At 48.5% G+C, this 27,442-nt stretch overlaps 2 protein-coding genes across 4 annotated transcripts in view; one reads left to right on the plus strand and one right to left on the minus strand.

Moving 5' to 3' along the window:
- Positions 1-27,442, plus strand: part of LOC113443953 (stomatin-like) — a 108,556-nt gene that overhangs the window by 22,706 nt on the left and 58,408 nt on the right. The window lies entirely within an intron of this gene.
- On the minus strand, positions 192-23,307 carry GSN (gelsolin). Of its 3 annotated transcripts, XM_087914358.1 has the most exons (18): positions 23,034-23,127; positions 18,354-18,410; positions 9,624-9,825; positions 9,041-9,195; positions 8,681-8,842; positions 8,205-8,354; positions 7,741-7,830; positions 6,708-6,840; positions 6,005-6,093; positions 5,147-5,362; positions 4,536-4,669; positions 4,149-4,239; positions 3,278-3,448; positions 2,635-2,809; positions 1,985-2,109; positions 1,313-1,390; positions 704-764; positions 192-594 (listed from the first exon to the last, which is right to left on the minus strand). In XM_087914358.1, the coding sequence occupies exons 2-18, from the start codon at positions 18,381-18,383 to the stop codon at positions 425-427; spliced, it is 2,232 nt and encodes a 743-aa protein (XP_087770484.1). In that variant the 5' UTR covers positions 18,384-18,410; positions 23,034-23,127; the 3' UTR covers positions 192-424. The 3 variants fall into 3 exon arrangements, with proteins under 3 accessions (XP_087770484.1, XP_026568264.1, XP_026568263.1); XM_026712479.2 differs by lacking the exon at positions 18,354-18,410 and having other exon boundaries at positions 23,034-23,307; XM_026712478.2 differs by lacking the exons at positions 18,354-18,410; positions 23,034-23,127 and adding an exon at positions 12,307-12,490.

The raw sequence follows: 27,442 nt of genomic DNA on the forward strand, positions 1-27,442 counted from the left end.
CATCCGCCATAGGAACTGATTGCCAAGCACCCAAATTTTGATCCCGTGACCTTGGGGGAAGGCTGCAGCAGTCGCTAAGTGTGAAAAACGGTCCGGTCACATTTTTTTTCACTGCTGATGTAACTTCAAAGGATCCGTTGTAAGTCGAGGACTACACACGTTTTAACTAAATTTCCAAAGCCGGCAAGCCCTTTACTGATTCTATACAAGCTTTATTAAAGGCTGTTTTCTTCAAAGCAGCAGCAAGCGGGTTCAAAACGATACAGTTCGTGGACAGGTCTCAGCTACCGGTGAGCTTCTTGAGCTAATTTTTAATTTTTTTATTTAAAAAAAAGAAAAGTGCCTGTAGGAGATGGAAGGAGACTTTGGCAGGCCACACCCTTTCCTCCTTCCAACGGATTAAGAGAAGGAGAGGTCTCTTCCTTCAGACAGCCAGATCCGCCAAAGCCCGCTCCAAAGGATCCACGTTCCAGTAGTCGTCCTCCCAGCCCAGGAACCAGCCGGTGAAGGTCGGCGGTTCGAACCCTTGTCGGATGAGGGTGATGGGTGTCCGGCGATCGCGGTTGGCCGGGTCAGTCTCAATGTATCTCCGTGCTGTAAAAGGAGAAAACGGCAGAGACATAATCAGCACAATCAACCTTGGAGGTGTTGACCTGCCAGTGAAGAGTTGGATGATGTAAAGATTGAGATGGGATCGACTAACCTGAGGTTTGGGACTCCGTCTTCTCCTCTTCTTGGGCGTCTTTCCCAACCCACACAAAGACCTTTGAAGAAAAAGCCAAATTAACTTCACGTGTGCTACGGCCACCACGGATGGTCAGCTCTTCACGAATCATCTCCACCTTATTCTGCCCATTGGGTAGGTAGGATGGCAAAGGGTTCAACAAACTGGGTCTAAGAGATACATTTGGGTGCCTTTATTCTGCTGATGATGAACTTAAACGTAAATGATTGTTTTATGAGTTTTAGAGAAGCACCTGTAATTATTATTTTTTAAATCGAATCAATTGTACACTTAAAAACAGAAATAGACATTGATTTGCTGTTGAGTTACTCAGATTTTAATATTTGAAAACAAATGTTTAATGAAAATGGTATTTGTTTTTTCCCCCCTCTGATTTCTGTTTTGACATTTTACAGATCAAGAAAAGAGGTTAGATATATTTCCTGAGGGTTAACCGCAATTTAAGAAAACTTGGCAAGAAAACTTGGCCAAGACAACATTATGGCCCTTTAATAAGTACCTTTGCTGTAGACGATTTTATGGTGCAGAGCAGAGAAAATTTCATTTATTAAGGAGTGGGGTACTTACCTGATCCCAGGTATCTAAAAGCATGACATCATCTGTTGCCAAGTCATCTTGAGTCAACTCTCCAGGTACTTCTTCAATCTAAGAAGTTTGAAATGGAAAATGTAAAAACAATAAGATTAAGGGATTTCGTTCTCCGGCATGAGCCTGACAAGCAACCCCAACGGAAGAAGCTTCTCAAGTGAATCCAGAACGTTGAAAATCAGGTCCATCTCTGAATTCCCAAAGAGTTTTAACATTTATTGATTGGTTGATATTATTTTAAATCTATTGGCCATCTATTTCAGTAGGGATAATGTGTGTACCACAGCTAGGACCCCCAATATAGCCAAATTATTTGGTGTGGTTTTGGGTGGTCTCAAGGAGGTGAATGTCAGGAAGAACTTGAAGAAGCTTCTGTGAGATGGAAAGTCCAGTTTTCACAGTTTGTCCTCCCGCAAGAGGCCCCAGTGCATCAAAATTCAACCCTCTTGCTATCAAGGTTTGGAAAAAATGCCTCTCAGGAAGTTTTGCCCATTCTTAGGACCTCAACACCCTTCCACTGGTGATGCCCGTCACCCTGCGGTTGTTGGGCGAGGGGGCGAGAGGTTCTTTAGTTGGAAAGTGACCCATCCGTAGCAGAGAGTTTGCAGAATGTGTGTTAACTTGGCAACCAAGTTAGCTTCAGGTACTCACTGTGAAGCGTCCACTCTTGTTGGAGCAGGCAAAGAGGCGAGGGGGGTGAGCGTCCATCTTCTTGTCCTTCAGCCGCGGGGAGGTGCGGTAGGCCGCCCTTCCACCGAGGGCGTCCCAGAAGCTTTCTGCAAAATAAACCTGGAGCTTGAATGAACTTCCTTGGTCAGGACGTCCGTTCCTGATGTGGAGGGCAGCTCAAGAGGGAGGCAGACTTGCGGGCAGAAGATAAGCGTTACCCAACCTGCCTTGAATCGAAGGGGCCCTTGGCGCTCTCAGAGCTTGCAGGCGTCTTATTACCCAAACTAGGTCACGTCATCAGTGCTGCAGGTTGAACTGGAGGTGAACATTTCTGACCCAGGCTTCCCCAACAGCACGAAGCCGACTCCTTGTCCCGATAAACCCCCTTTATTTAGTCTACAGTGAATTTCCCTCCAGCAAAGTCCCGGCCAACAGTTTTTCAAGATATTTCACTATTATAGACTTTTATTAGGCTTGGAGAGTTGAACAAGCCACAAGGGCCTGGTTTTTCCTTCCTCCCAGCGCGCTGGAAGTGGATTCACACATCATGGTGCACCACAACTGAAAAAAACACCTTCTCTTTAGCATGAGGTGTGAACCTGAACTTTTAATTTCGGACATGCATTTCAAACCTGGCTCTCGGCCTTCAGCAACCTGAGTTGCCCGCACTCCCAAAACGTTCAGTAGCTCCTGGGCTCCCGATTTTTCGGTGTTGCTGGCTCCCTGGCCCACCCAGACATAAGCCGTAGTTGGGGTCTTCAAGACAAAGACGTCATTGGAATTCAGTTCTTTAGCAGCTGGGGTGATCTGTAAAAATATGCAGAGGACATCAGGGTCAGCTGCCATTTTATGCTTGCTTGGGCTTCGCTGCTGTGCGGTGAATGGACACTTGGGGAAACGAAGGCAAGTGCCGCATCTCCTCAAGACACAGCCTCAAAGCCACCCAGCTGGAAGGAGAAGGGAGCTACATGCTAGACGTTGCTTGGATTGCCTGTTACGGAGACAGTCTGCATGGTGATGCCACGGCAGTGAGATATAGTTAAGGAAGGGGAAAGTAGAACGTGGGAATTTTGGCATGCAATTCCAAGATCGGGTTTGCAATTCTGCAATAGACCTGATCTCTAATAAACTATACCTTTCTCAACAAAAGGAGCCAAGGACCACTTGGAGGTCTAGCCTGGGATTCATTCCCACCAAGACCCACAACCATTTTGGCTCCGTTTCACTGACACCTGGACTTTCTTGTCCTCCAATTCCTTATTTCGCGTCATGTACCTCAACAGCCCGGGTTGCCCCAGATGTGCTGGAACGGACTTGGAAGAGGCGTGTTGGTGCCGGGCTGGTCTGACCACCTTCTCTGGAGGTGCCCCCTTGGAATACGATCAGAGGCTTCCCACCGAAGATGCTCATGAGGTGAGGCGGTTCTTTGCCCTGGACCACTCGTTTCTATCAAGGAAAAGGAAAACAGTGTCAGTCCGCCAGGTCGGAAAGGTTTGGGAAGCAGGATGTCGTGACAAGGGTGGAAATGCACATTTATCATGCTGGGGGTCACAGCAGATTAAGGATCGGGGGGATCTTTGCTGAGCTGTGAGCTGGCTGGTTTTCTTGCAGGCGTTTTATTACCAAGTTAGGTAACATCACCAGGACACCCAGTAATCATCAGGAATAGAAACACCACAAGAAAACCACCAAGCTCAGCGAGCACCAAAGAGCCCTCACTTCAACTCTGAGCCACAAATCGTCTCCTCTATCAAATGAAGGGTCTATTTTGCAGCCAAAGCAATGACTAAACCGATCGTTTTCAATTCATCCCCCCGCCCCCCGCTGTTTCTTTTGTCTGGGGATACCAAGTTTCCGTCTAGTTTTCTGAGCAGGGATGAGTGTTCAACTTTCAGATTCCCCCCTGGAATTTTAGTCATGCTTGTATGGAAGATCCGGATCTTTTCGAAGCGTTGAAGACAGCATGAAGCTGTGTTGATCCTGCCTCTCTTGGGCCAAAGAGGGCGGCAGACGTTCTGCCTTCTCCAACATCCGTTCTGCCTCTGGCCCCTTTCTCTGCTTGGGCCTCTGATGGGGTTGCCTCTTATGGAGGGTCTCCGCGAGGCTTCCCACCTCGAGAAGGGGAGGTTTTTGTCGTTGTCTTTACCTGCACTGCAGTGCCACCCAGCTGTTCATCCAGCTGGACGGTAAGAAACGCTGAGGTGGTAATCTCGTCTTGGGTGGAATCTGCACCCTGCCTGCAAAGAAGAAGAAGAAGAGAAACTTGCGAATGGATCAATCCCAATGGACAGAGGAAGACTCTCTTTCAGGCCTTACAAAATATAGAGCTTACAAGAGTTTATTTAGGGACCATCTAAAGCTACAACAGCACTGGAAAAAAAGTGACTTATGACCGTTTTCCACACTTAGGGCCATTGCAGAATCCCCATAATGAATTATGACACCCAGAAACCGAAAAGAAAAGTTGTCAAGGTGAGTTTAGAGCCTGCGTTACTCTCCCTTGGCCATATTTCAAGAGGAAAAGCTGCCTTACCAAGTATAAATGATCTTCCCTTGCTTGCTCCCGTGCCTGTAATTGTACAGGATGATGTAACTGTCACCCCCGTAGAACTGGCCGTAAGTTGCAGGATCCACAGCCACTTTCGCAGAGCCTTCTATTCTCCAGATCTGCAGAAAGAGGGAAAGGAATAAGAGCCGCTCAGGGCAGTCGGAGAAACAGAAAAGGGGAAACGGCGGGTGGGCGGAACACGGGTGCTGTTGTGTTTCGTAAGCCCTTGAACGAAATACCCTCTAGACCAGGGTAGTGCAGGGTTGAAGTCCTCCAGGCTTAAAGTGGCCAAGGTTGGACACCCCTGCTCTAGACCATTCACTGCAGGGAATCAAAGGCCCTCAACCAACCAGAACTTTTGGAGTTAATGAGAAGGGAACCTCGTGGCTTTTCCATCCTGAGAGCTCGTCTGAGTTTCGAACGGCTACTGAATGCGAAAGGGGAAGGCCAGAGTCACGGCAAACATCCACTCCGCTGGATTCTTCCACGTTCTGCTTTTGTGATTCTCCCTCCTTCTATTTTCACGTCTGGGTCTTGAGATCCAGGCTGTTCACGAACACACCCAACTCTTTAGCCAGCCGCCAAGACCTCCCTACCTCTTTTTCTCCAGTGCCGTCATCTTCCATGCCGTGTTGGGCTGCCATGGCTGGCGAGGTGTGCAGTGTGGCTGCATCAAAAGGTATTTGCTCAATTTTGGCCACCTGGCCAGAGACATAAGCCACTCCCATCCCCTCCGTCTGGTCCCTGTCGTGCCAGTTCTTGAAGAATTGCTTGAACAGGGGGGTCTCCCCGCCCTCTGGGAGGACCTGGACCTGGAAGGAGAGAAAGCCCTAAGCGTGAGCCACGGTGGTGCGGTGGTTAGAAGACGGTACTGCCTGCTACTTCTGCTGACTGCCGGCGGCCAGCAGTTCCATCCTGACCCGCTCAAGATGGACTCGGCCTTCCATCCTTCCAGGGTGGGTAGAACGAGGACCCAGATTGTTGGGGGCAAGAGGTTGACTTGGTAAACCGCTTAGAGAGGGCTGGAAAGCGTTGTGAAGTGGTATAGAAATGGAAGTGCTGTTGCTATTGCTTCCTTCCCTTCCTTCTTTCTTTCTTTCCTTCCCTTTTCCCCTTCTTTCCTCCCTCCCTTCCTTCCTTCCATCATTCATTCATTCATTCACTCATTCATTCACTCATCCCTTCATTCATTCATTCCCTGGGGGCACAGTGGCTAGAAGGCAGGATTGCAGGTTAACTCTGCCCACTGCCAGAAGTTTGATCCTGACTGGCTCAAGGTTGACTCAGCCTTCCGTCCTTCCAAGGTCGGTAAAAGGAGGAGCCAGGTTGTTGGGGTGCAACAACTGGCCAACGTCTCCCAGGCAGCATCCATGGTTGAGGAGGATCTCTTTTCCATAGTTCCTACGTTTCACTTTCTAATGGCAGGCGATTACTTCCATCCTTCCATCACTCACCTGGGTGTGTCTTGGATAATTCATCTTGCTGATGAACTCGGAAGCAGTTTTAAGAGCGGCTTTCCTTTCTTCAGAATTGGCATTTCTCCCTGTTATTAACATGGGAGGAAAGAGAGATACGATCATTTGCCGGTTCTTAAGGTAACTCCTCAAATCCTACTGTGATTTAAAACAAAACGTATTTATTTATTCTCTTATCACCAAAGATAAAATACAAAACAAAGAAAAGGAAGAAAAACAAATTAACAAGCACCCAACACTAACAACAAAAAGAAAACCCCCAAATATCAAATATATTAAACACGAGAACAAATTCCACCCCGGCTGAACACTGAAAGTCACATCAAGAAATCTAATTTATTCCCCTCCCCTTTCATAACAGGTCTAAAAACAGCTACGCTGTGATTTACTCAAACATTTACGATATTACAGTGCCATATATGATCACCATTTATGAGGTTCCCAGCCTGATTTGCTTAACGGCTGTGCCACTCACTTAACAACGGCAGTGTGATTCATTGAACAACCATGGGGCGGGGGGGAAAGAGTAATAAAATCAGGCACGTCACAGCTGCTTTGTTCAACAACAACAAAATTTCTGGCTCCACTTGTGATCGTAAATCAAGAGCTTTGCAGCCCCCTAAAATTTGAACTCCACAACCGGTCTCTCTAGCACACGTTTGGCTTTCGTTTCCGGATGTACCTTTCCAGACAAAAATCTTGCCGTCAGTGCCGTGGTCCAGAATGAAGCAATCATCAGAAACCAGGGCTGCCTGGGAGAAGGGGTTCTCATCGGCCACCAAGGAAACCGCCATGTTGCCTGCGCCATTGGAGACCTGCAGCAAAAACACAAGCCCAGAGGTCTCTTTCTTACCACTTGGAAACCAAAAGTTTACTCCTCCCTGATCTGGAGTTCTAAACCTTGCTCTCTCTTGTTTCCAAAGGAAGCTGAATGAGGTCTACTTTGGAGTAGGCATGTATGATGACCCCATGTTGGACTTCACGCACTGAATGGGCCGAATAAGACCCTTATAGCACTAGTACTCAGCCCTTAGACTTATATACCGCTTCACAGTGCTTTCCAGCCCGCTCTAAGTGGTTTAGAGTCAGCACTTCTCCCCCAATGATCTGGGTCCTCATTTTGCCTAGCTGGGAGGGTCTCTCTCTCTCTCTCTCTCTCACACACACACACACACACCACACACAACTGGGTGGGATGCAGTTCCTGATGTCTTTCTTGATTTATACCTCCTCGTCTTCCTGGTATTGATTCACCTGTTTTTACTCCAGTTAAAGGAAAGGATGTGCCCTACCTCCTGGAGGAACAATCTCTTCCGGACTTGGAATTCTGAGTCTGGGTGTGCAAAATTTGCACTACTTAAAACGCGAGGCCCCTCCCTGCTCTCAGTTCCTGACTATGTCCCCCTGCAGTTATTCCAATGTTACCCCCAACAGAAAGCAAAGATAATACAATCTGTAGGGAGAGGTTTCATCACCTGTGTTGAAATAGTGGAGTTTAATTTAGTGGTCCAAAGGTAAATTTTGTATTTGCTCTGATGCGATTCAGTTTTTGGCCTGCAGCCCTCGGCATGCTACCCGAGACCCAAATATGGCCCTCAGCCAAACCAAATAGGCCAAATTCCGGCCTCCCAACACCCCATAGGATGTTTGTAGACTTTCACAGCCCGCCTCTTGAAGCCCCTGTGTCACAGTTCACCATTTGCTTTTGGTTATACCTTGTAGAGCTTAGCCAGCCTTCTGTTGGTTGCGTCAGCTTGGGTGTCATCGGTGGTACCTGCTGGCAGAGTGGGTTTGGGTCCCAACACCTGAAAAAACGCAGCTATGTCAGCCCTTCCAAGTTATTGCTGTCTGTGGTCTCCAAAACTTTCTTCCCCAGATGAGTTGGGCATGGAAAAATAATGATCCGTTACGATCGTTTGGGGGGGGCGGGGGGGGCTCTCCATCAACTTGGGTGACCAGACTGATGGCAGTTATAAAGGGGACAAGGAGAGAAAGGAAAGCGGGACCAAAGAAGAACTATGGAGAGGAAATTAAATCATCGCTGGTTGGAACAAAAACTACTCAGAAAGGGAGATGGGGAAAAGAGCCACGGGAGAAATCTCCGTCCACGATGGGGACGATGAGGGAGGAGTTCTGGAGAAAGGCTCGGAAGGGGTTCAGATCTACGATGAATAAAGACCTGGATCATCTCGTCACGTTCGGCCCCATCATCTTCGACGAAGACTCTGGCCCGCCCGCTTCTCTCGTTGTCCCGGATGCCCTTGGCAACTTGGGTGGCCTTCAGTCTCTCAAACCGGTTGGCGTCAGAGCCGCACCACTGGTGAATGTTCTGCAGGAGATAAAACAACCCGGGGCGGGGGGTCAGGGGGCAAAAGGAGAAGGCCAGGGCTGAAGGCCTCTGTTTGGGTACACACAAGCACTGCAAACTGGATGTCTCAGGGCAAACAAGCCAGCTCAGGTTCTTTGGGGTAGATGCCCGCTCACCTGTTGGTCAAAGACCGGAACAATGGTTTACCTACCAAGATGGTCGCCTGCTACTTCCCCCAAATATGTTTTATGGCTTCCGCAGCCGGGGAAAGACCACGTCTTCAACATCATGTAATTTTTGCCCCCGATGCCCAAATCCCCTTGCGAATGACCCTGTGGAGCACTTACACTGCCCAGATCCAGGATAAAGCAGTCGCCCCTGTTGAAACTGTCCCAGGTGACGGGCACCTCCGTTGCCCGTGTGGTCCTCCTGCCTTTGACTTGCAAGAGTCTCTGGACCGTGACTTCGTTGGGCACCACGTGTCGGAAGCCCGAGGCCACCCCGCCGGCCTAGAACAGAAGAGAAACAAATGACCAAAGATGACCATCGACGCATCTTAAGTCAGATCTACGGGAAACATCTGGATGAGATGAGATTTCCATCTAGGACCAAAGAGAGCTGCGTTATTGGCTCCCCTTGGATCCGGGTTCTTTGCTAACAGGGTTCTAGAAGAGCACCACTGAGCAAGATCTCCAGCAGACACCTACTTTGTACTTCAGTCCCGATTTGAAGTATCCTAGGAAAGTGGACGACTCGTGTCCTTGCACTTCCCGGTGTTGGATCGCCCTTCCCCCAAGGTAGTCATCCAGTTGTACTGTGAAAATGGCGGCGGATCCGCTTTCATCCTGGCTGCACTCGTTCCCTGGGAAACGGAGAAGGAATGAAGCCAAAGAGCTGGAAACCTGCGAGAGGGCTCGTCTAGTTGGCCTCAAGCCAAGAAGGATACGTGGTGATTCTTCCAAGTTGAGTTGTTTTATTGTTTCACGCCTGCAGACAGAATCTTGCCAGGCTGAAGACTCAACTACCTGAACCTCTAATGCAGGGGAGGACCTCACGCTCTCTCCCACACCCATATCTGAGCTGAGCTGCCTCTTATGGCCTCTCTCCCTCCTGGAGATCTTGCTATTCCCAGAATCCCTCAGCCACCACGTGCGGACAAACTCCCAGCATTCATTGCCTGCTGTGTGCGGCCTTCAATTCCCAGAATTCCCCAGTCCATGTGCAAACCAAGAATGACCTGCAATGAGTCTTCAGTCCTCAGAGATGGGAGCCCCACAGAGCTCTCCTTACCTAGCCAGAAGTGAAGGTCGTATTGCAGATTCCCATTACGCTGCCGGATTGTGTTAAGGATCACATAAGCGTCCCCCACAAAAAAGTCGCCGTAGAGGTTTCTCGGCACTGGGACCAGGTCGAACTTCTCAATCCTCCAGATCTGAAGGCCCGGTTGCTTGCCAGCATTCAGGAACTCGGCGTGTTCCACCATGCTCCCCGGCTGAGAGAGGAGAGAAGGGGATAAAAATGTTTTAAATTAATTGGCATATGTGACTCACCCACTTTCTTCCGCTGCTTCCAAAGCGAAAGACAGTGTCTTATTTCCAGACAGCCTGTCCTTAAAATAACAAAAGGCAATGGATTTGACCTCGCGAATGAAGGCAAAATATATATATATATCATGTTCATTTAATGGCCCTATAATTCCTGGCGGGGTGAACTGAATGGAGCTAGCAGAGTGTTTACCGGCCGGATGCCTTTCCTGTCACCAGTGCAGAGTTTTGTTCAGCGGATATATTCTCGTTGTGCCCCGAGAGAAATTCTCTCTCTCTCTCTCTCAAGCAAGGAAGTCCAGTTGCCTTTTGAAAAAGCCCCTTTGGGGCAACCGGCACCTGGAGGATCTCAGTAGATGCTGAATTCCAAAAGGTTGCGTTTCTTTAGCAATGAGGGGGGAAAAAATTGCGGCAACTGGTCAAACTCAGCGAGCGCCATCTGGTTCAGTGCTTCCAGGCCAAATCCCCAAGTGGCCTCCTTTTTTTTTCTCCCCCTGATCCATTGACAGAATTAGATTGCCAAGACTTCAGTCTGGCTTTTGGCCCGTCCTGCCTCGAGATTCCAGGCATTGGGAAGACAGGACTCTGTGCGAGCTAGAGATGAGCCCTGAAGTCCAGCCCGCTTCTCACTTGTCGCCCTGCTAAAATTAAGGTACAAGCCGACGACTCTGTTGCAGGAATGCTGGGAGCGAGCAGATGCTTCCCGCTAAAACTCCGTTCCCCACGACCAAAGCCTACTTTATTGAACGCACAAGTGTCAAGGGTCTTGCTGTTGTTGTTGTGTTGCTTCGGTGACTCAAGGAAAGGCACAAGAGAAACATATGTGCAGTTCTGTCACCGTCCTAGAAAGAATTGACAGCTTTCTGCTCATAATGGTTCTCAGGACGTCAGTAACTTTCTCGGGCTGGAAAGAAGGGAGGTGGCGGACTCACCAAACCAGTTTGGCTGTGAGATGAACAACAAAAATACTTTCAAAAAGAATGAGTTGGTTTCACTAGACATTCCTTCCAGTCTCGTTGTTCTTCGAGAGTTTGTTTTGCATCAACCAAAGGGGTAGAAAATGACAGGTAGATTTCTCACCTATTAGAATTAGAATGAATGTCCAAATTTTGATCTCGTGATCCAGCGCGTGCTGCAATGGTTGTGTGAAAAACGGTCGTAAGTCCCCCTTTTCAGTGCCGTCGTAACTTCGAACAGTCACTAAAGCTTGTAAGCCACCCAGTCCCATAATCCTATAACCCCATACCAGAATTCCCATCAATGCTACCAGATTAAATGGAGTTAAAATCCACATAAGCGGGTACCAGATTCCGCGAAAGGTTCCACCGAAGTTTCCGAATGTGTGGCTTTCAAAAAAGAAAAATCCATCCTTTGCTTCCGGCTGCTTCTAATTGGCATTTTGAACGCAGCACCAGGAGGGCAAGGAAGTGCCAATTATTTCTGGAAATTGGTGCCTCAAATTAAAAACAGAACCGATAATGAAAACAAGGCAGCCTCTTGCAGGCACCCCTGGCAAGAAAGGCAGGCTTTGATATGGAGCATCGTGACCAAAAATGTCTGGCTTCCAAACTTGAAACTGTTCACATGCCGTGCCGATGCTCCGTTACTCAGCTCTAGCGATGTCGCTTTGTGGTACCCCAGAAAAATATGTGCATATTGTGTGCGATCAGATCCGCAACCTTGCCGATTTGAGATCTGTAGACGTTTCTAAAGGGTGAGAAGGACTGTTCCGGCCTGTTTGGATTAAAAGCTCGGGTCTTATGAGTGGTGATGGAAAGAATGCAAGGAATCTGTTTTTTTTTAAAAAAAGGCAGCTGAAGGGCACCACACAAAAGAGGCCACAGAGACAAGGATCAAGAGCTATTCGGTCACGTTGGGGAAAACAGGAAACAGGAAGGAAGGGTTATAGGTGAAGGAATTTTAAGTTTTAAGGGATTGGGGTTTGGAGAGATAGATAGATAATCTATCTATCAACTATCACATTTTTATCATCTATCTCTATCTACTGTTTATCTCTCATCTCTCTCTGTATCTCTCTCTCTATTTCTCTATTTCTCTATATCTATCTATCTATCTATCTATCTATCTATCTATCTATCTATCTATCTATCTATCTATCTATCTATTTATCTCTCTCTCTCTCTCTCTCTGTCTGTCTGTCTGTCTGTCTGTCTATCTATCGTTTATCTCTCATCTCTCTCTCTCTCTCTCCTATCTGCCTACCTCCCCACCCACCTGTAAAAGTCATAGTTTATTACCGATTCACCAATTGACACGGACTTGGCAAACCCTCGGCCAACGTAAGCATTAAAATGCAAGCTCCCACCCCCTGCCCTCAACCGGCTAATCCCCAAATGCTGCTGTTGCTTTCAGTGCAAGCTAATGATCCGGTCCGGAGTACTTGAGCGTTGAAAGTCCTTGTCACTCACCCCAGCCCAGAGCACGACCATCAGCGAGAGGAGAGGAGAGGCTCTTCTCCAAAGCATCGTGTTATCTCTCGTAGGTTTTGGCTGAATTAGACTTTTGATGGCGTGGGCTTCCTCCCAACCCACCCCCTGCACGGAAGCCTTGAACAAGCCCGGTCTTCTTCTCAGCCTGCCTTAGAACCGAGAGACGGAGGGAAGGCAGGGCTTCGCCTTTTATCTCCTATTGGTGTGCAATTCTTGGCCGGGATTCCACCCCGGGCACGCCCAACTCCAGCTGAAACGCACAGCTGGATCCGCCTGTGTGTGTACTGGACAAAGAATCAAGGTGCACTAAAGGCCAACTCCCCGCAGGCTACCCAGGCAGAAATCCCTGAGAAGAGACGGGAATTGCCAACAAGTTATGTAAGGCCAGGAGGCGGCCTTTGTTTGACGACTGGTTGTTATTGTGGAGCAAAACACGGGAATTCCTCGACTTAGAGCAGCTCATCTAGTGACTGTTTGGAGTTATAATAGCCAGAGCTCTTAGGCTTATATACCGCATCACGGTGCTCTCTAAGCCCTTCTCTAAGCGGTCTGCAGAGGCAGCCTCTGGCCCCCGACAACCTGGGCCCTCATTTGACCGACCTCGGAAGGACAGAAGGCTGAGTCAACCTTGAGCCGGTCAGGATCGAACTGCTGGCAGTGGGCAGGGTCAGCCTGCAGTCCTGCATTCTAACCACTGTACCACCATGGATGGATGGATGGATGGATGGATGGATGGATAGAAGGAAGGAAGGAAGGAAGGAAGGAAGGAAGGAAGGAAGGAAGGAAGGAAGGAAGGAAGGAAGGAAGGAAAGGAACTCAACCTTGAGCCAGTCAGGATCGAACTCCTGGCTGTCGGCAGAGTCAGCCTTCAGTCTAACCACTGCGCCACCCTGGCTCAGGGATAGGTAGATAGATAGATAGATTAGATGGACAAATAGATAGAGATATGAGATAGATTGACAGACAGATATAGATATTTAAATAAATAAGAAAGGTGGGATATAAATAAAAAAAAAACCTGGGGCATCTGAATAGAGCAAAATGTTAGATGTTGTGTTTAGGCCACACAAAAATAATTTGTTTCCCTGGATCAGAACTAACATCCGTGTTTGTTCCTCCTTTCTTCCCCTCCTCTGGGGGATAAGAGTGGAACACTGTGTGTACTTTGCTCTACTGCTTTCCTCCAAATTAAGGAAAGTACGGCATGTTTTTCAGAAAGAGGCTACTCCATCCGTTCTCTTGGGACTCCCTTCCCAAACTGAAGCAAAAATATTTTTTTAATCGAATGTCCTCCCAACTTTGCTTTTGGGCCGAGCTTCTTCTCCAGCCCTTCCCCACAGGAGGGCCAGCGATGGTACCGGGAGGGGCTCTTGCCCCATGGGAGAAAATAAGGATGAGTTACCAGCAGCCATAATGAGGGGGAAACCAAACACCTCCCGGATGCTCTGTGGGAAGTTCACCCTAACCTTAAACGTCCTATCCAACCAACACGCTTGAGAAGTTGTGGGGGCTCCGTCCCTGGAGGCTTTCAAGAAGAGACTGGACAGTCCCTTGTCTGAAATGGTATAAGGGCCTCCTGCTTGAGCAGGGGGCTGGACTAGAAGACCTCCCGGGTCCCTTCCAACTCGGTTATTCTGTCAAACATAGGCATGGAAGGTTGAATTCAGATCTTTACTTGACATTTAACAGGAGAGACCAACACTTTGGAAGACTTGGTGTTTCTCTTGATGGTTTGGGACTGAATTCTTGACCACGCTGGCTGGAGAACTGAGAAAATTGCATCCCAACCCATCTGGCTGAGGGGAAAATTGCCATTCCAATACTAAAAAAAGATACATATTTATTTTGCTATTCCAACGCTAAAAGATGTTTGAAACAAGTTTAAAGTCTTCCAGAGACCAAAATTGCTGCCTAGAATAACCGTGCAGGGCTGCTACAGTCAGACGTCCTGCTAAGTTCTAGGAGATGTTTGAACTGTGCAGGAACTTTTCAAAAACAAGCATTAAAATGAAGAAGAGGATCTACTCGCGGCTTCAAAAGAAGCAAGCAAATAAAACTTGCAGGCAGGAAGCCATGGAAATGTCCAAAAGGCAGCACTAAATTCCAGCAATTTAGCTCCAAGCATTCCACCTCTTCTCAATGTTTCTGAAGCTGACCGCCAATAGCGGCAAACCTCACATTGTTTGGAGTGCTTAAAACTTAGTTACTGGAGCCAGTGGTTCAATTTGGCGTTGGATCAGCAGGGGGCACACGAGCATCGCTTTAAAAATAAAAACAAGGAAAGCAGTCTTGATAGAGAGAGACCAGGAAATTAAATCCAAAAATCGTAGGAAGGCAATGCTTTACCCTAAAAACATATATTTTGTTTCTTGCATTCTCTAATAAGAATAGAGTACAGTAGAATAACAGAGTTGGAAGGGACCTTGGAGGTCTTCTAGACCAACCCCCTGCTTAGGCAAGTAACCCTATACCATTTCAGACAAAGGATTATCCAATCTCTTTTAAAAACTTCTAGTGAGGAATCACCCACAACTTCTGGAGGGAAGCGGTTCCACTGGTGAATTGTTTTCCCTGTCAGGAAGTTTCTCCTTCGTTCCTGGTTGCTTCTCTCCTTGATCAGTTTCCACCCGTGGCTTCTTGTCCTGCCTCTCAGGGGCTTTGGAGAAGAGCTTGACTCCCTCTTCTTTGAGGCAGGCCCTGGAAGACTGCTATCATGTCACCCCTAGTCCTTCTTATCACTAAACTAGACATACCCAATTCCAGCAACCGTTCTTCATATGTTTAAGCCTCCAGACTCCTAAGATTTCAGAATATATGGATTATAGGGTTCCCTGGGAAAGGGTAAACCATCACCCTTTTCCTTGACATTTTGAACGTCTGTTATACATAAAGCACAAATGTTTTGATGATGATCTGCTGTTGACTTCCTTGGGCATTATTCTGTTCTGTGTTCAAGACAACACCTTCCCTGGTGTGATCTAAATCAAACTTTCTCTTCTTTCCCTGCTAGAAGGGAATGCGGTTAAATCAACTCAACTGTGTGCCTCCCAGTGTGGTTTTGATCTGTGTACGGATCACAGCCTAAACAAATATTCTACCCGACCGCAAAAGGAGAGATTTCTCTGGGCCCGCCCGCTTTCGGTCCTGGTCTGCTGAGTCAGCCTGCCTGGGAACTAAGCCCACCCTCTGAATAAACCATCGGCCTCCGCAATTAAACACAACACTCGTAACTGACTACACCGATAGGGCTCGCATTTTATTTTCCCCTCCATTATTCCCCCTCCCTCAAAAGCCAGCTGGGAAAATTCCAGCAAGGTTTGGGGATCAACTTTGGCAGCACTTTCCAAGCAGAGGAAAAATAAATACCTCCGAGAAGCAAGACTAACGGAGTTGGAAAGGAGCTCAGAGGTCTTCTAGTCCACCCCCCTCCCCGGCTCAAGTAGGAGACCCTAAACCCATGATGGGGAGCCTATGGCACGCGTGCCAGAAGTGACACAAAGAACCTTCTCTCCTGGCACACCAGCTCCTCTGGGTCAGCTGGTCTTGGCATGCGTGGAAGTGGCAGAAACTGGAGAGCAGCTTCCCGGCACGCATGCGCGCACTAGCCAGCTAGTCTTGGTGTGCATGTGCACACTGGCCAGCTGGGTTTCCATGTGCAGGTTAGAATTCGGAAGACCAGGCCGGCCTGCACGCGTGTGGCAGGGAGCTACTCACCACTGGAGGTTTTTGAAGAGATTAGAGGGTCATTGGTCTGGAAGGATATAGGCTCTCCTGCTTGGGCAGAGGGTTGGACTAGAAGACCTCCAAGGTCCCTTCCAACTCTGTTATTCTAGATTCACGTTAACAACCGTGTTACTGATTGAACAACGGCAGCGATTCACTTAACAACTGAGGCAAGAAAAGTCGTAAAAGGGAGCAAAATGAACGAATATCTCACTTAGCGCCCCCCTTCCCGTGTCTCTCTCTCTTAGCGACAAAAATCCGGGCCTCCATTGTGGTTGTAAGCTGAGGACCCCTGTATTTTTGAAACAGGAGACGGGCAGCCTTTTGAAGGGGGACCTGGGGGCCGTTCTCCGCTCCATCCCGCCCCCTCCGGCAGCCTTTGGAGCTGGAACTGCAGCTGGGAGAGATATTTCCTCTCTTCTTGGGTTTCCTTCTCTCGGTCGGTCGGGTGGGGGAAAAAAACCCACAAAAGTAGTTTGTGGAAACGATGCCTCTGGCGGGCCGGCTGACAAAATCCTAATATGGGCAAGACACGGCCACCGGCTCCTCCTCTGCCCAAAGGCTGCAGAAACCTCCTGCAAGATGCCTGGCGTGGTTGCGGTCAGAGCCCAAGAACCGGCCTGGCTTTTCGCAATGGAGTTTGGCTTTTCGCCCACCGGGCAGTTTGATGGAGAGCAGAAAAGGGTCCGCGGGTTGCCACAATAAGCCAACTGGGGAGGGGCTGTGAGGAAACAGCTTGTCGAGTCATCCCGAGTGAAGAGGTTGGAGGCTTTGGGGGCTGCGCGTTTCTTTCCTTCCGATCAGATTCCACTGGGGTGGGAAATACTTCTGCATCTCGATGGGCCTTCGACCTCCGTGGGAGTTTAGCAGGTCTCTGAATTTTGTGTGTGTGTGTGTGTGTGAGTCCACTTAGGTTCTCCCTTCCCGTAAAAGCGTGAATTGTCTTCCAATCAACCCCTTGTAGCCTCACAAACAATTCATCAAAGCGGGCATCTCATCTAACAGGTATTGCAAGCTCATCCTTGCAAAATAAGGGCTGTTGCAAACGGATAACAAGGACCAGTCTTGGGTCTTCCCCGGTGCTTTTAATAGCTTTCACAGTCTTGTGAAATCAGCTGACAGGGGCTTCGTGAAAAGCCTCCCCTGAGAGCCGCAGAAGGCTGCCACGCTGATGGTGAAGGGCCCAGGGCTTAAAAAGGTGAAGGGAAGACCCCTGGGAAGCTTCCAACCTCATGCGCCATGTGGAAAGGAAACCAGAGGTCCTTTGGGCCCTCCCGAAAGGGTTTAAAAGGCTTCGGTTGGTGGACGGATTGGACGGCCAAGGGAAGAGTTTTAAGAAAACAGAGAAATAAAATAAACCCGGAAGCGTAGCATTTTGATCTCGTGCATCGCCAGAGGATGTGGTGAGAACCGCGCAGCTGTTTTGAAACTATCAGGAACAACAGACCCTCATTATAAGAAGGTTCGGAATTTCCACAGAAAGAGGCGGGATATTGGGAATAGCAGGCGCTTTTAAATGTGCGGACCATCCGCCTGGATAGCCCTGAAGTTACTTCAGTTGTGTCAGAAGCTTCTTGAACGAAAATTGAAATATCTTCAAGGAGAAACCAAGTCCAGTTGTCTTTTGAAAAAGCATCTTGGGACAACCATGACCTGGATGACTGAGGATCGCCATAGACACCGTTGCCCAGATAGTCTCCTCTTTCTTGGTTGACCGCTTGGAGAAAGGGGCAGGAGAAGGCCATTCTTGCCTTCAGGTTTTCAGGAACAGGAGACAAAGATTTGGTTCCAGGTTCTCCATGGATCCATGGGGTGACCTTCACTAAGCATCTGACCAATATGATCACCCCACATGTTTGGGTTTTTTTTAGGCAGGGTAGACTTGATGGACCTCACAAATCCATGCGAGCACAAGAGCTGCTGGCGGGCAGGTGAATTAATCCATACATTGAGACCTCAAGGCATGTCAACATCAATTGAGAAAGAGAAAGGAGAGAGGTCCTTTTCTCTGACACCCATCCTCTTTGAGGGGTTTTTTTTTTTTTTTGGTCTAAAAAATTTCCCGCCCTCTTTCCCAAGGAAGACCCCTCAATTCATGCAAAGGAGGCAGATTGTGAAAAAGAAAGATGATAACGGAGAAGAAATATATCAGAGAGGAGGGGGCAAAAGAGGTAGGGAGAGAAGGCGGGAAGAAATATTATCCATGGTTAGCAAAGTTGGATTGGCTCATGACATCCAGAGAGGAAAAAAGGGGCAGGTTAACATTCCAAGCAGTTTATTGAAATCAGATCTTGACTTCCTACCTTGGCGTCTTTCACACATGTCATCCCCATAAGTTTATTTTTTTTAACACACTCTCCCTAGGAAACATTTTAAATAGGGTTTAGATGGCTGCATTTCAAGGCACGGCAACAACAATAACACAAAACTTTGCAGTTGTCTTCATTTTTTAAAAAAGGAAGAAGATTCTCCCCCCACACACACACACTTTGGAACACATGATCTGGAAAGAAGAGGCAGGCGAAAGAGAGGAGGGGCCACCGCTGTCCATAACATCTGGAAGGGGGAGGGAATAATATGGCAGTAAACACAGCCTGAAATCAAAAAGTCCATTCACATGGCTGGTACTCATGAAGTCTGGAGCTATTTTTAGCCAGCTTTGGGCAAAATGCCCCTGTCGGTCATACTGGCAGAAAGAAGGGGAAAAAAAGTTTGCCAGTCAACTCCCCACCAGCTGCTTCAGCCGGGCCAGAAAAATACTGCAATTTTTCTGTGAGACTATTGCAGTTTTCTCTTTCCACAAAATGCTTTTCTCTCTCTCTCTCTTTCTCCCTGTCTCTATCTTTCATCTATATCTATATCTATCCACCTTTCTTTCTATTGATAACTCTCTCTCTCATCTTTCAATCTCTCTCTCTCTCTCTCTTTCTAGTTATAGCTCTATCTTTCATCTCTATTATCCATCTTTCTCTTTCCCCCCTCTCTCTCACTCATCTCTCAATCTCTCTCTTTCTTTCTATCTTTCTAGTTATATCTCTATCTTTCTATCTTTCATCTCTATTATTCCATCTTTCTATCTTTCATCTCTATTGTCCCTCTTTCTCTTTCCCTCTCTCTCTCACTCATCTCCCAATCTCTCTCTATATATATCTTTCATCACTACCACTATCTATCTATCTATCTATCTATCTATCTATCTATCTATCTATCTATCTATCTATCTATCTATCTATCATCCATCCATTTCTCCATTTCTCTTTTGGGTTAGGGTAATAATTAATCCAAGATAGTTAATCCAAGATAGTTTTCATTCTCTGTAGTGGCATATTAGGGGACACAAACTCCTCCACAATCTCTTGTCTGCCATGAGGGGGTAATATAGGGCCCCCTGCTTGAGCAGGGGGGGGGTTGGACTAGAAGGCCTCCAAGGTGCCTCCCAGCCCTCTGATTCTATTTTCTAACATCTCACCAACATTTATACCTCCAATTCTCAGCACCTTCTCAGGAGCGCTGAAGGGGGCAGGATTTTGGACTATTTACAGATACAAAATTTGTATCACGCATATAAAAAAAACGATGTTGAGACTCCAGAAAGAGGGCAGAGAAGAGCAACCAAGAGGATTAGGGGACTGGAGGCTAAACACACGAAGAGAAGGACCGGGGGAGACAGGAGAGCAGCCTTCCAACATTTGAAGGGCTGCCCCAGAGAGGAGGAGGAGTGGGCCAGACTATTCTCCAAAGCTCCCAAAGGCCAGAGAAGGAACAATGGATGGAAAGTGAACAAGGGGAGATTCAACCTGGAAATGAGGAGGAATTTTCTGACAGGGAGAACAGTTAATCAGGGGGACGTGTTGCCTCCAGAAGTTGTGTGGTTATTGTGCCATCTGATTTCTCCACTTAACAGAGCAAATATTGAAAAATCACAAGCCGTTCGATGGGCGTGAATGTGTGTTGCCAGCAAACTATGATTCACGCTGCTTTTTTCCTTCCTCTTGGGATTTAAACGGAAGAAAATTCACAGCTGCTCCTCTGGAGAGCAGCCAGGAACGAAGGGGCCTGCAGGCAGGGAAGGAGGGCTTTCCAGTTCCCCAATTGAAAGCAGCTTGGAGTTCTAATAGGATTCGATAAATTCCGCTTCCTTTCCGGGTGGGAAACCACCGGGGCGGGATGGGGGTGTAAAGAGAATTTTTCCTCTGTTTTGCTTTTCGAAAAGCAGAGTTCCCCTTCCTTTGTCTTCATCACTGGGGAACAATCTAAAATGAGCACTGATGATGTTACCTAGTTTGGTAATTAAATGTCTGCAAGAAAACTACCAAGCTCAGACGGCACCAAGGATCCCACCGTCCTTTTCCTCCTCTTCCTCCTCCTTCACTCCATAAACCTCACTCCCTTCTAGCACAGATAATGTTACCTAGTTGGGTCATGAAACCTCTGCAAGAAAGCAACCAAGCTTGAGAGCATCACGGATCCCACCGTTCTTCTCCTCCTCCTCCTCCTCCTCCCCCTTCCTCTCTGCAAACCCTACCTAGTTGGGTCACAAAATGTCTGCAAGAAAACCGGTCAGCTACAGAGAGCATCACGGAGCCCACAGTTCAACCCTGAGCTACCAATATTCCCTTCTATGGCACCTTGCGTACTCATTCATATATCAACTGTCTAACTCGGCTGAACTGGATTTTTGCTTCAAAACTTATAGTCCTGTTTTCCTGGTCCAAAACAGAGGCAGGGCTGGGTGTGTGAATCTGTCGATCCAAGATGGGGGAACTGACTATCGACATGGTTATGAATCTGCTCTGCCCAAACAGCTTCGTGACTCACACCGGAGGCGATGCTCCTTTTCCTCTTTCTCTCTGTCCAACTCATGTCGGCTCCCAAGAAAGGCTGCACCCAACAGCTGTGTCTTCCACAAGACACTTGCACGCATTAGACCCAAAGCTGGCACAGGACCCTGGTTTTAGCAGCACGCTAAGACTGGCTTCATTTTTTAGGTGCTCCTGTGAGCTGGGCCAACCCAGAGAACGGGCTAATTCAGTAAGTCAACTGGGATTGTAAAGAGTTGAAGCAACAAGTGATGACAGCTTTCTGGTCAACGCTGTGCCCCTTTTAGCCAATCCAGAGCAGCCTCAGGCCTGCAGCCTCTCTATTTGCTTTGCCAGAAATCCAATCTTCACATCATGCTATAAAAAGAATCTCGTCTAAAGCCCAGTGGATTCATCTACAGAAAGGGCGGGACCGTATCAGCTACAGGGCTGACCGGGTGTAACGATGGCCGCTCCTGAGTGAAAACTCAGGCAAACTCAGTCAGAACTACATTCAGAAGGGGAATAATATTGGCTCTTTCCTTTTAAAGGCGACGGGTTTTTAAAAATACCCTCATGCCCGAATCTTTGTAAAATAACTCAAAAGACAAAAGAGAGGAAGGCTAGAAACTAGGTGCCTGTGAGTTCTAGTCCCCTCTTGGGTAGCTTTGGGCCAGTCCCCAGGAGACGGGGCGTTCTAGTCTGGCCTTAGGCACGAAAGCCTTCTGGGTGACTTTGAGCCAGTCCCCTGCCCCCCAACCCCCCAGTGTTGTGTTGGGGAGAAAATAGAAGGAGGAAGGAAGATTAACTACGTTCACTTCCTTGAAATAATAGGCTCGCTCGCAGCCCTGAGTTATTTTTTAGCAGCCCCAGCTAATTCTACTAAGGCCCCCCTGCTGAGTATTTGCAAGCCACATCTATGCGTAGTGCTGGTGCAGGCAGCACAGGAGCAGGACTGAAGCCGGAAAGGTGGCAACCCGGATGCTTTTGTCGTTCAGTCACACCATAAAACCCTGTTCTAAAAAAACAAAGATTTTGTTTTTCCCGACTGCCAAATAGCGTCAGTTTCACTCCAGGCAGTGAAACTGTGCAAAGGGCTTTAGGAAAACTTGCGCTGCTTCTTCGACCAAAGTTTCACAACCGATTTTGACTGCTATCAAAAAACAAAACAACAACAACCCTTCTCCAAAACTGTTCAGGTAGACGTTTCCTAGGTGTTGCAATTCTACAGTCCAAATTCAGGATTGGATGAGTCTTGATTTGTTTTTTAATTAAAGGGGAGGGGTTTTTTAAATGTTTTTTTTTCCTCTCTTTTGAAGCTGGAAACTTTTGAGGTCGCCCCATTTTTCAGCCCTGGCCTTTTGGAAGAATTTAAAAAAAAAAAGAAGTTCTAACTAAGCTTGGCTACTAGTCCTAGGCCAGCTTTGAAATTGTCCTGAAGGAAGGAATCTCTCACTTCCCTGCTTAGCGGGGGAAAAAATCTGTGGTTTATTTGTGGGTCACAGACCCCTGACCCTGGCGCTGAAGTGGCCGTGCCCACTTGGTTGAAGGCAGTCTGGAATCGCCCCCTTTCCCCCTTTCAAAACCCTGAACTTTGGGGAGAATGCCCCCTGGAGGGAGGGAGGGAGGACAGGAAGGAAGGAAGGAAGGAAGGAGGAAAGAAGAAAGGAGAGGGAGGAAAAGAAGGAAAGAAAATGGGAAAGAAGGGATTCCTTTCATCCTCAGTCAAAGTAGCGCTGCGTTCCACGGACACCCCTCAACTTTCCGGTCTCCGATACCGGATTGTGTGCTCAGACTCGGACAGGCACCGGAGCGCTCCTTTAGCAAAGGGTCCCACCTGCACGCCGGCCGGTTCTTTCTTTCTTTCTTTCTTTCTTTCTTTCTTTCTTTCTTTCTTTCTTTCTTTCTTCGCTACCGGGCGCCCCCCGGACCTCCCCCCTCGCGTCCCACCCCCCAATGCCACACTTCCTCGGCGGCCTCCCTCTCCCCAATCCCCCTTCGCCCCCTCCCCATCTCTCTCCATCTCGCCCCCCCCCCTCCTACTGCCGCGGCTCTCCAGCTTTGCGGGGCTCGGGAAGGCCCCCAGCCGTGGCCAAAGCGCCGCGCCCCGTCGGCAGCAGTGGGGGCGCCCCCTCCCCAAAGGCCGGGTCTCCCCAACGTTTCCCCTCTTCTCTGGGGTCCTACCTAGCTGGGCAGCGGAGGATGAATCCAAGAACGGCTCTGCAGGAATCCCAGGCGGCGGAGACGGCAGAGAAAGAGAGAAAGATCCGGCTGGGCTGGGCTGGGCTGGGCCGGGCGGGGAGGGGTCGGGCCGAGACACCCCACCCCTCTTCTTCTCCGCCGCCGCCGCCGCCCCCCTGCGCTCCGCCCAGCGCTCCGGAGCCTGCAGGCCACGCAGATGCGGCTTCGGGGAGGAGGCTGGGCGGGACCGGCCGGATGCGGGCGATGCTTCGCTTAGCTGGGATGACTAGAACACAGACTGTCAGAGTCGGAAGGGACCTTGGAGGTCATCCAGTGCAACCCGCCTCCCTGCCCAAGCAGGAGACCCTCCCCCATTTCTGACAGCCTCCTCTTGAAAGCCTCCAGGGATGAAGCTCCCGGGGAACTAATGGCGGAGAAAACCAACCTAGAACTAAGGAGACACGTCCCGACTGTGAGAACAAGGTGTCAGTGGCCTTCAGAAGTTGTGGAGGTTTTTAAGAAGAGACTGGACAACAGTGTGTCTGAAGTGCTATAGGGGCTCCTGCTGGAGTAACTGGGGCTTGGAGTAGATGAGCTCCAACCTTCTTTAAGTGGTCAACTCGGTCCCAGGCTGTTCACGGCCAGATGATCGCTTTCCCATAGCCTTCTGCCCTTGAACTACAGTTCCCATCATCCTCAGTCACTGTGGCTTGGCAGGTGATGGATTCACAGCTTGCAGAGATGGCAGGAGGAGACCCCGTTCTGGCCAAGAATCCCGATGGAAGCATCTCTCTGTCCATCTTCTGATAGAACATCATAGGTAACCTGAGGATCCCCTAGATCAGTCAAATTAAAATGATACTTTTAATTTTGGCTTGATCACTTCACTGGCGTGTTCATCTGGCCCGGGCTGATATCCCCAAAATTGATTTTGTTTTGGCCTTTGCCACGTTGTTCCGATGTTTATTAGTGGCAGATGGAACTCCGTAATACGTCTCATTTTTACGTTTATTTTTGTTTTTTAAAAAAGCTTCTCTTTTTATGGTTAACTTCAAAATGTCTGAGGAAGAACTGGGAGGCAGTTGGAAAGAGAGAGTCATTTCTCCACGGAGGAAGGAAGGAAGGAAAGAAAGAAAGAGGATCCAACTTCAAAAGGAATTTTTCTGAGGAGCCACATTACAAGCCTACGAACGGCGGGAAAGGCAGGCAGATAGTCGCACCAAAGGAAGGAAGAACACTTTGTGCCCGTATAAAGGGCTTCTCCAACGCGGATCACTCTTCATGGCTCTCTCTTCATTAGATCTGCCTCCCCTGCTGTTTTATATAAGGCCATTTCTGGCTGCGGTTGCTGGAAATTTTAATTCGGGGATGGATCACCCTGCAGGATCTCTATCTGTGGGGTGACCAAGACTTGATGCCAGCTGGGTGCTGGGAAAGTGATGGGGCCTATTAAACCGGCTCACTCCAGGATCAACAAGCTCAGTGTCTTAGCCCCTGAGCCACCGCGTCCCTTTAAACTAGACGTATTTAAACTAGACGTTCATTAAAACTAAAAGTAGACGTTTGTTGTGTCTGTGCAGAGGCAGGTGTGAAGCACACACACACACACACCCGTGGTCCAAGCGTAGGGAACGCAGTTAAGAAGATTGAGTAATGATTAGGTTTAACTATAAAAGAGGGCTAGTAGAGGGAGAGTCAAGTCGATGCTTGTATTGCTGCTTTTCTTGCTGAGTAAACTTGGTTGCAGATCCCGGCTCCTCTCAGTTACTTCGACGGAATCCAACCCGTACGAATCCCATTAAACTAGATGTACCCAGTTTCTGCTTCGTTTCCCTAATGCCGGGGAATCTTGCCCTGTTAGTTTCATTCGACAGACGAAACACCCGTCTGATTTGCACACCGGCAGCCACAGGCAAATGTGCAGATGACTCAGTACAGCATGGTTCCCTGCCTAAAAGCCTTTGTGCGCGCACGGCTCCACTAAGCAGGAACTTTGGGGAACAACAATGGCTTTATTTGTTGGACAGTTGCTGAGACAACACCAGCCTTTGTTCGATAATGGAAAATTGCGTGAGTTTTGACTCTGCAGACTCTAAAAGAGCAATAGAAACTGCCTGTGGCTGTTATATTTGCCCCTCCCAAAAAGTACACGTTTTGGAATTGTTTGAGAGGTCAGCTATTCAGATCAACTTGGAATGTCTTCGTCCTTATAAGTAATCCTCGATTTAAAAGCGATTTTTGGCTGTTTTTCACTCATACAGCCAGTTGCAGCATCCGCGCAATCGTGAGCTCAAAATTCGGATGATTGGCAACTGATTCAATCAATCCATCAAAATCAACCAATCAAATGTTTATTGTCGCTGCACAACTTGCGTACAATGAAATTGAAATGAGCCTCCTTGGTGCTGGCCCTGCCCGTCTATCACGTTAAACCTAATTGTGGTGTTTATGTTGCCTTCAGAAGTCTGTCGGACCAAAGACAAAAGCTGTTTTTCAGCCTCTTCGTTCGGCTGGCTCTGCTTCTCTGTCTCCTGCCCGATGGAAGGAGAGGAAAGAGGGGCTGACCAGGGTGTGAATCGTCCCGGAGGATTTTCCGCACTCGGCTGAGGCAGCAACGGGTTCTGGCGGTTTCGTCCAGTGGTGTCAGGGGACAGCCCATCATTTTGGGCGCTGTGCTCGTCACCCTCCGTGATGCCTTTTTGTCCACGGCTGTCAAGCCAGCATCCAACACCGTGACACAATATGTAAGGACGCTTTCTCTTGCAGACCGGGAAAAGGAAGTCATCCGTTGTGGTTCCACCTGATGTTTCCTACGGAAACGGAGTCCCTGTTGAGCCTTCCTGGCCACCTGGATGGTGTTATTTCTCCAGGTGAGGCCTTGGCTAAGGTGGACCCCCAGGAATTGGAAAGAGGGGAACCCTCCACACAGCCCCCCCGGATGCAGATGGGGCAGGTCCCTCCCTCGTCTTGCTGGGGTTTAGGTGCAGGCTGTTTCCTGAGCCCCATGTTTATGACGGCCGCAGTGGTCCTCTGGGTCACAAGCACAGAGACGGGGGAAGCCAGATTCATTGAACAAACGTGTTAGGAACTCAGCAGCCCTTAACGATTCACTTAACGACTAAGGCAAGAATGGCCAAAGTCACTTATGGACGGTCTTGCTAGGCAGCGGAAACCTGTTTGGGTTTTGCACGGTGCATTAAACTGGCTTCCATCCCAGGCGGAAGGAATTTTATTATTCTTTTATTAATCAACATTTTATTATTTCTTCTCCCAAGAGGCTCTGGCTTTGTGTGGCTCCGAGTTCTAATCCTGATCATGTCCTTGGTTGGATCAATGCATCAACGAACACTGTTTGTGTTAACCTTATGAATAATAAAATGATTTTAATATCCCCCCCCCCCCCAAAAAAAACCCCATTATCTAAGGAGTGGACTAAATGTCTATGGAGGTGCTTATGCAAGAGGTAACTGGACTTACTTGTGTTTATTTGAGCTGTCTAGAAAACTTGTAGGCAAAAATTCAACCACCAAAGTTGAATGCAAGCTGAAAGGGAGGGGCTAGGTGAGTGGGCGGAGCCAGAAGGAGTGCGGATGCAGCTTCTCGATTTAAAAAAAATAAAATCTTTTTTTTTCCTGTTATACCCCGCCCATTTGGGAGGCTGGCTCCCCCCCTTTGGCTTCTATCTGCGCATGCTTGGTTCTTTTAAATGCCCAGGCTGGGCCTAATCAGTTAAAACTTTCATTTATTTTATTCTTCTTTTAAAGGGTTTTTTTTTGCCTGCTTTTCCCAACCATGGAGCAATGCTGCCATCTCGTAGCGAAAGAAAAGTGGTGCACCGCATTACTTTTTTTCCGTTTCTAAAAAGCTTATTTGCAAGCATTTCACGAACCAGAACCCCCCCACCCCGGTCGGATTCACACGACCCTCCTCGCCTAGTGAGTGATTCACACGTGTTTGGGTTATGCACGGTGCATGGAACTGGCTATTAACCCGTGCAGTATCCCTGGGACAGCCTCTCCTCCCCCCCTCCCCTAAAAAATCTGGACTTGCAAGCAGTGAAGATTGCAGGCCGAAATCCAACTGGTCGGCAGGAGGGGACTTCCCTGTTGAATACAAGCCGAAGGGGAGGGGCTAAGAGAATGGGCGGAGCCAGAACGACGGCGGACGGATTTCATTGGCCAAAGTCTAGGACTTTTTTTAAAAAAAATCATCCTGTTAGGCCCCGCCCATTTGTGGCTGATGGCTCCTCCCCTTTGCTCCCTCCAATTTGCGCATGCGTCCCTCCCTCCTCTCCTGTCTGTGCATCCCCCCGTCTCCGGTCTGCGCATGCTCTTCATTTTAAGCCGACCAAACAAGAACCGGGTCTTCTTAACGCAGGCGCTCTGAGGCCACCCTTTCTGCCCCGCCTTCGC

This window comes from Pseudonaja textilis, chromosome 17 (assembly GCF_049901715.1).
Source record: "Pseudonaja textilis isolate UNSWEBS1 chromosome 17, rPseTex1.2, whole genome shotgun sequence".
Lineage (NCBI taxonomy): Eukaryota > Metazoa > Chordata > Lepidosauria > Squamata > Elapidae > Pseudonaja > Pseudonaja textilis.

Excerpts from the sequence above, each read along its gene's own strand:
- GSN (XM_026712478.2), bottom strand. The coding sequence starts at position 12,363 with ATGCTTTGGAGAAGAGCCTCTCCTCTCCTCTCGCTGATGGTCGTGCTC. Across the intron at positions 9,826-12,306 it reads TGGTCGTGCTCTGGGCTGGG|CCGGGGAGCATGGTGGAACA; the intron begins GTGAGTGACAAG and ends CTCCTCTCTCAG. Across the intron at positions 7,831-8,204 it reads AACGTGACGAGATGATCCAG|GTGTTGGGACCCAAACCCAC; the intron begins GTCTTTATTCAT and ends GCGTTTTTTCAG.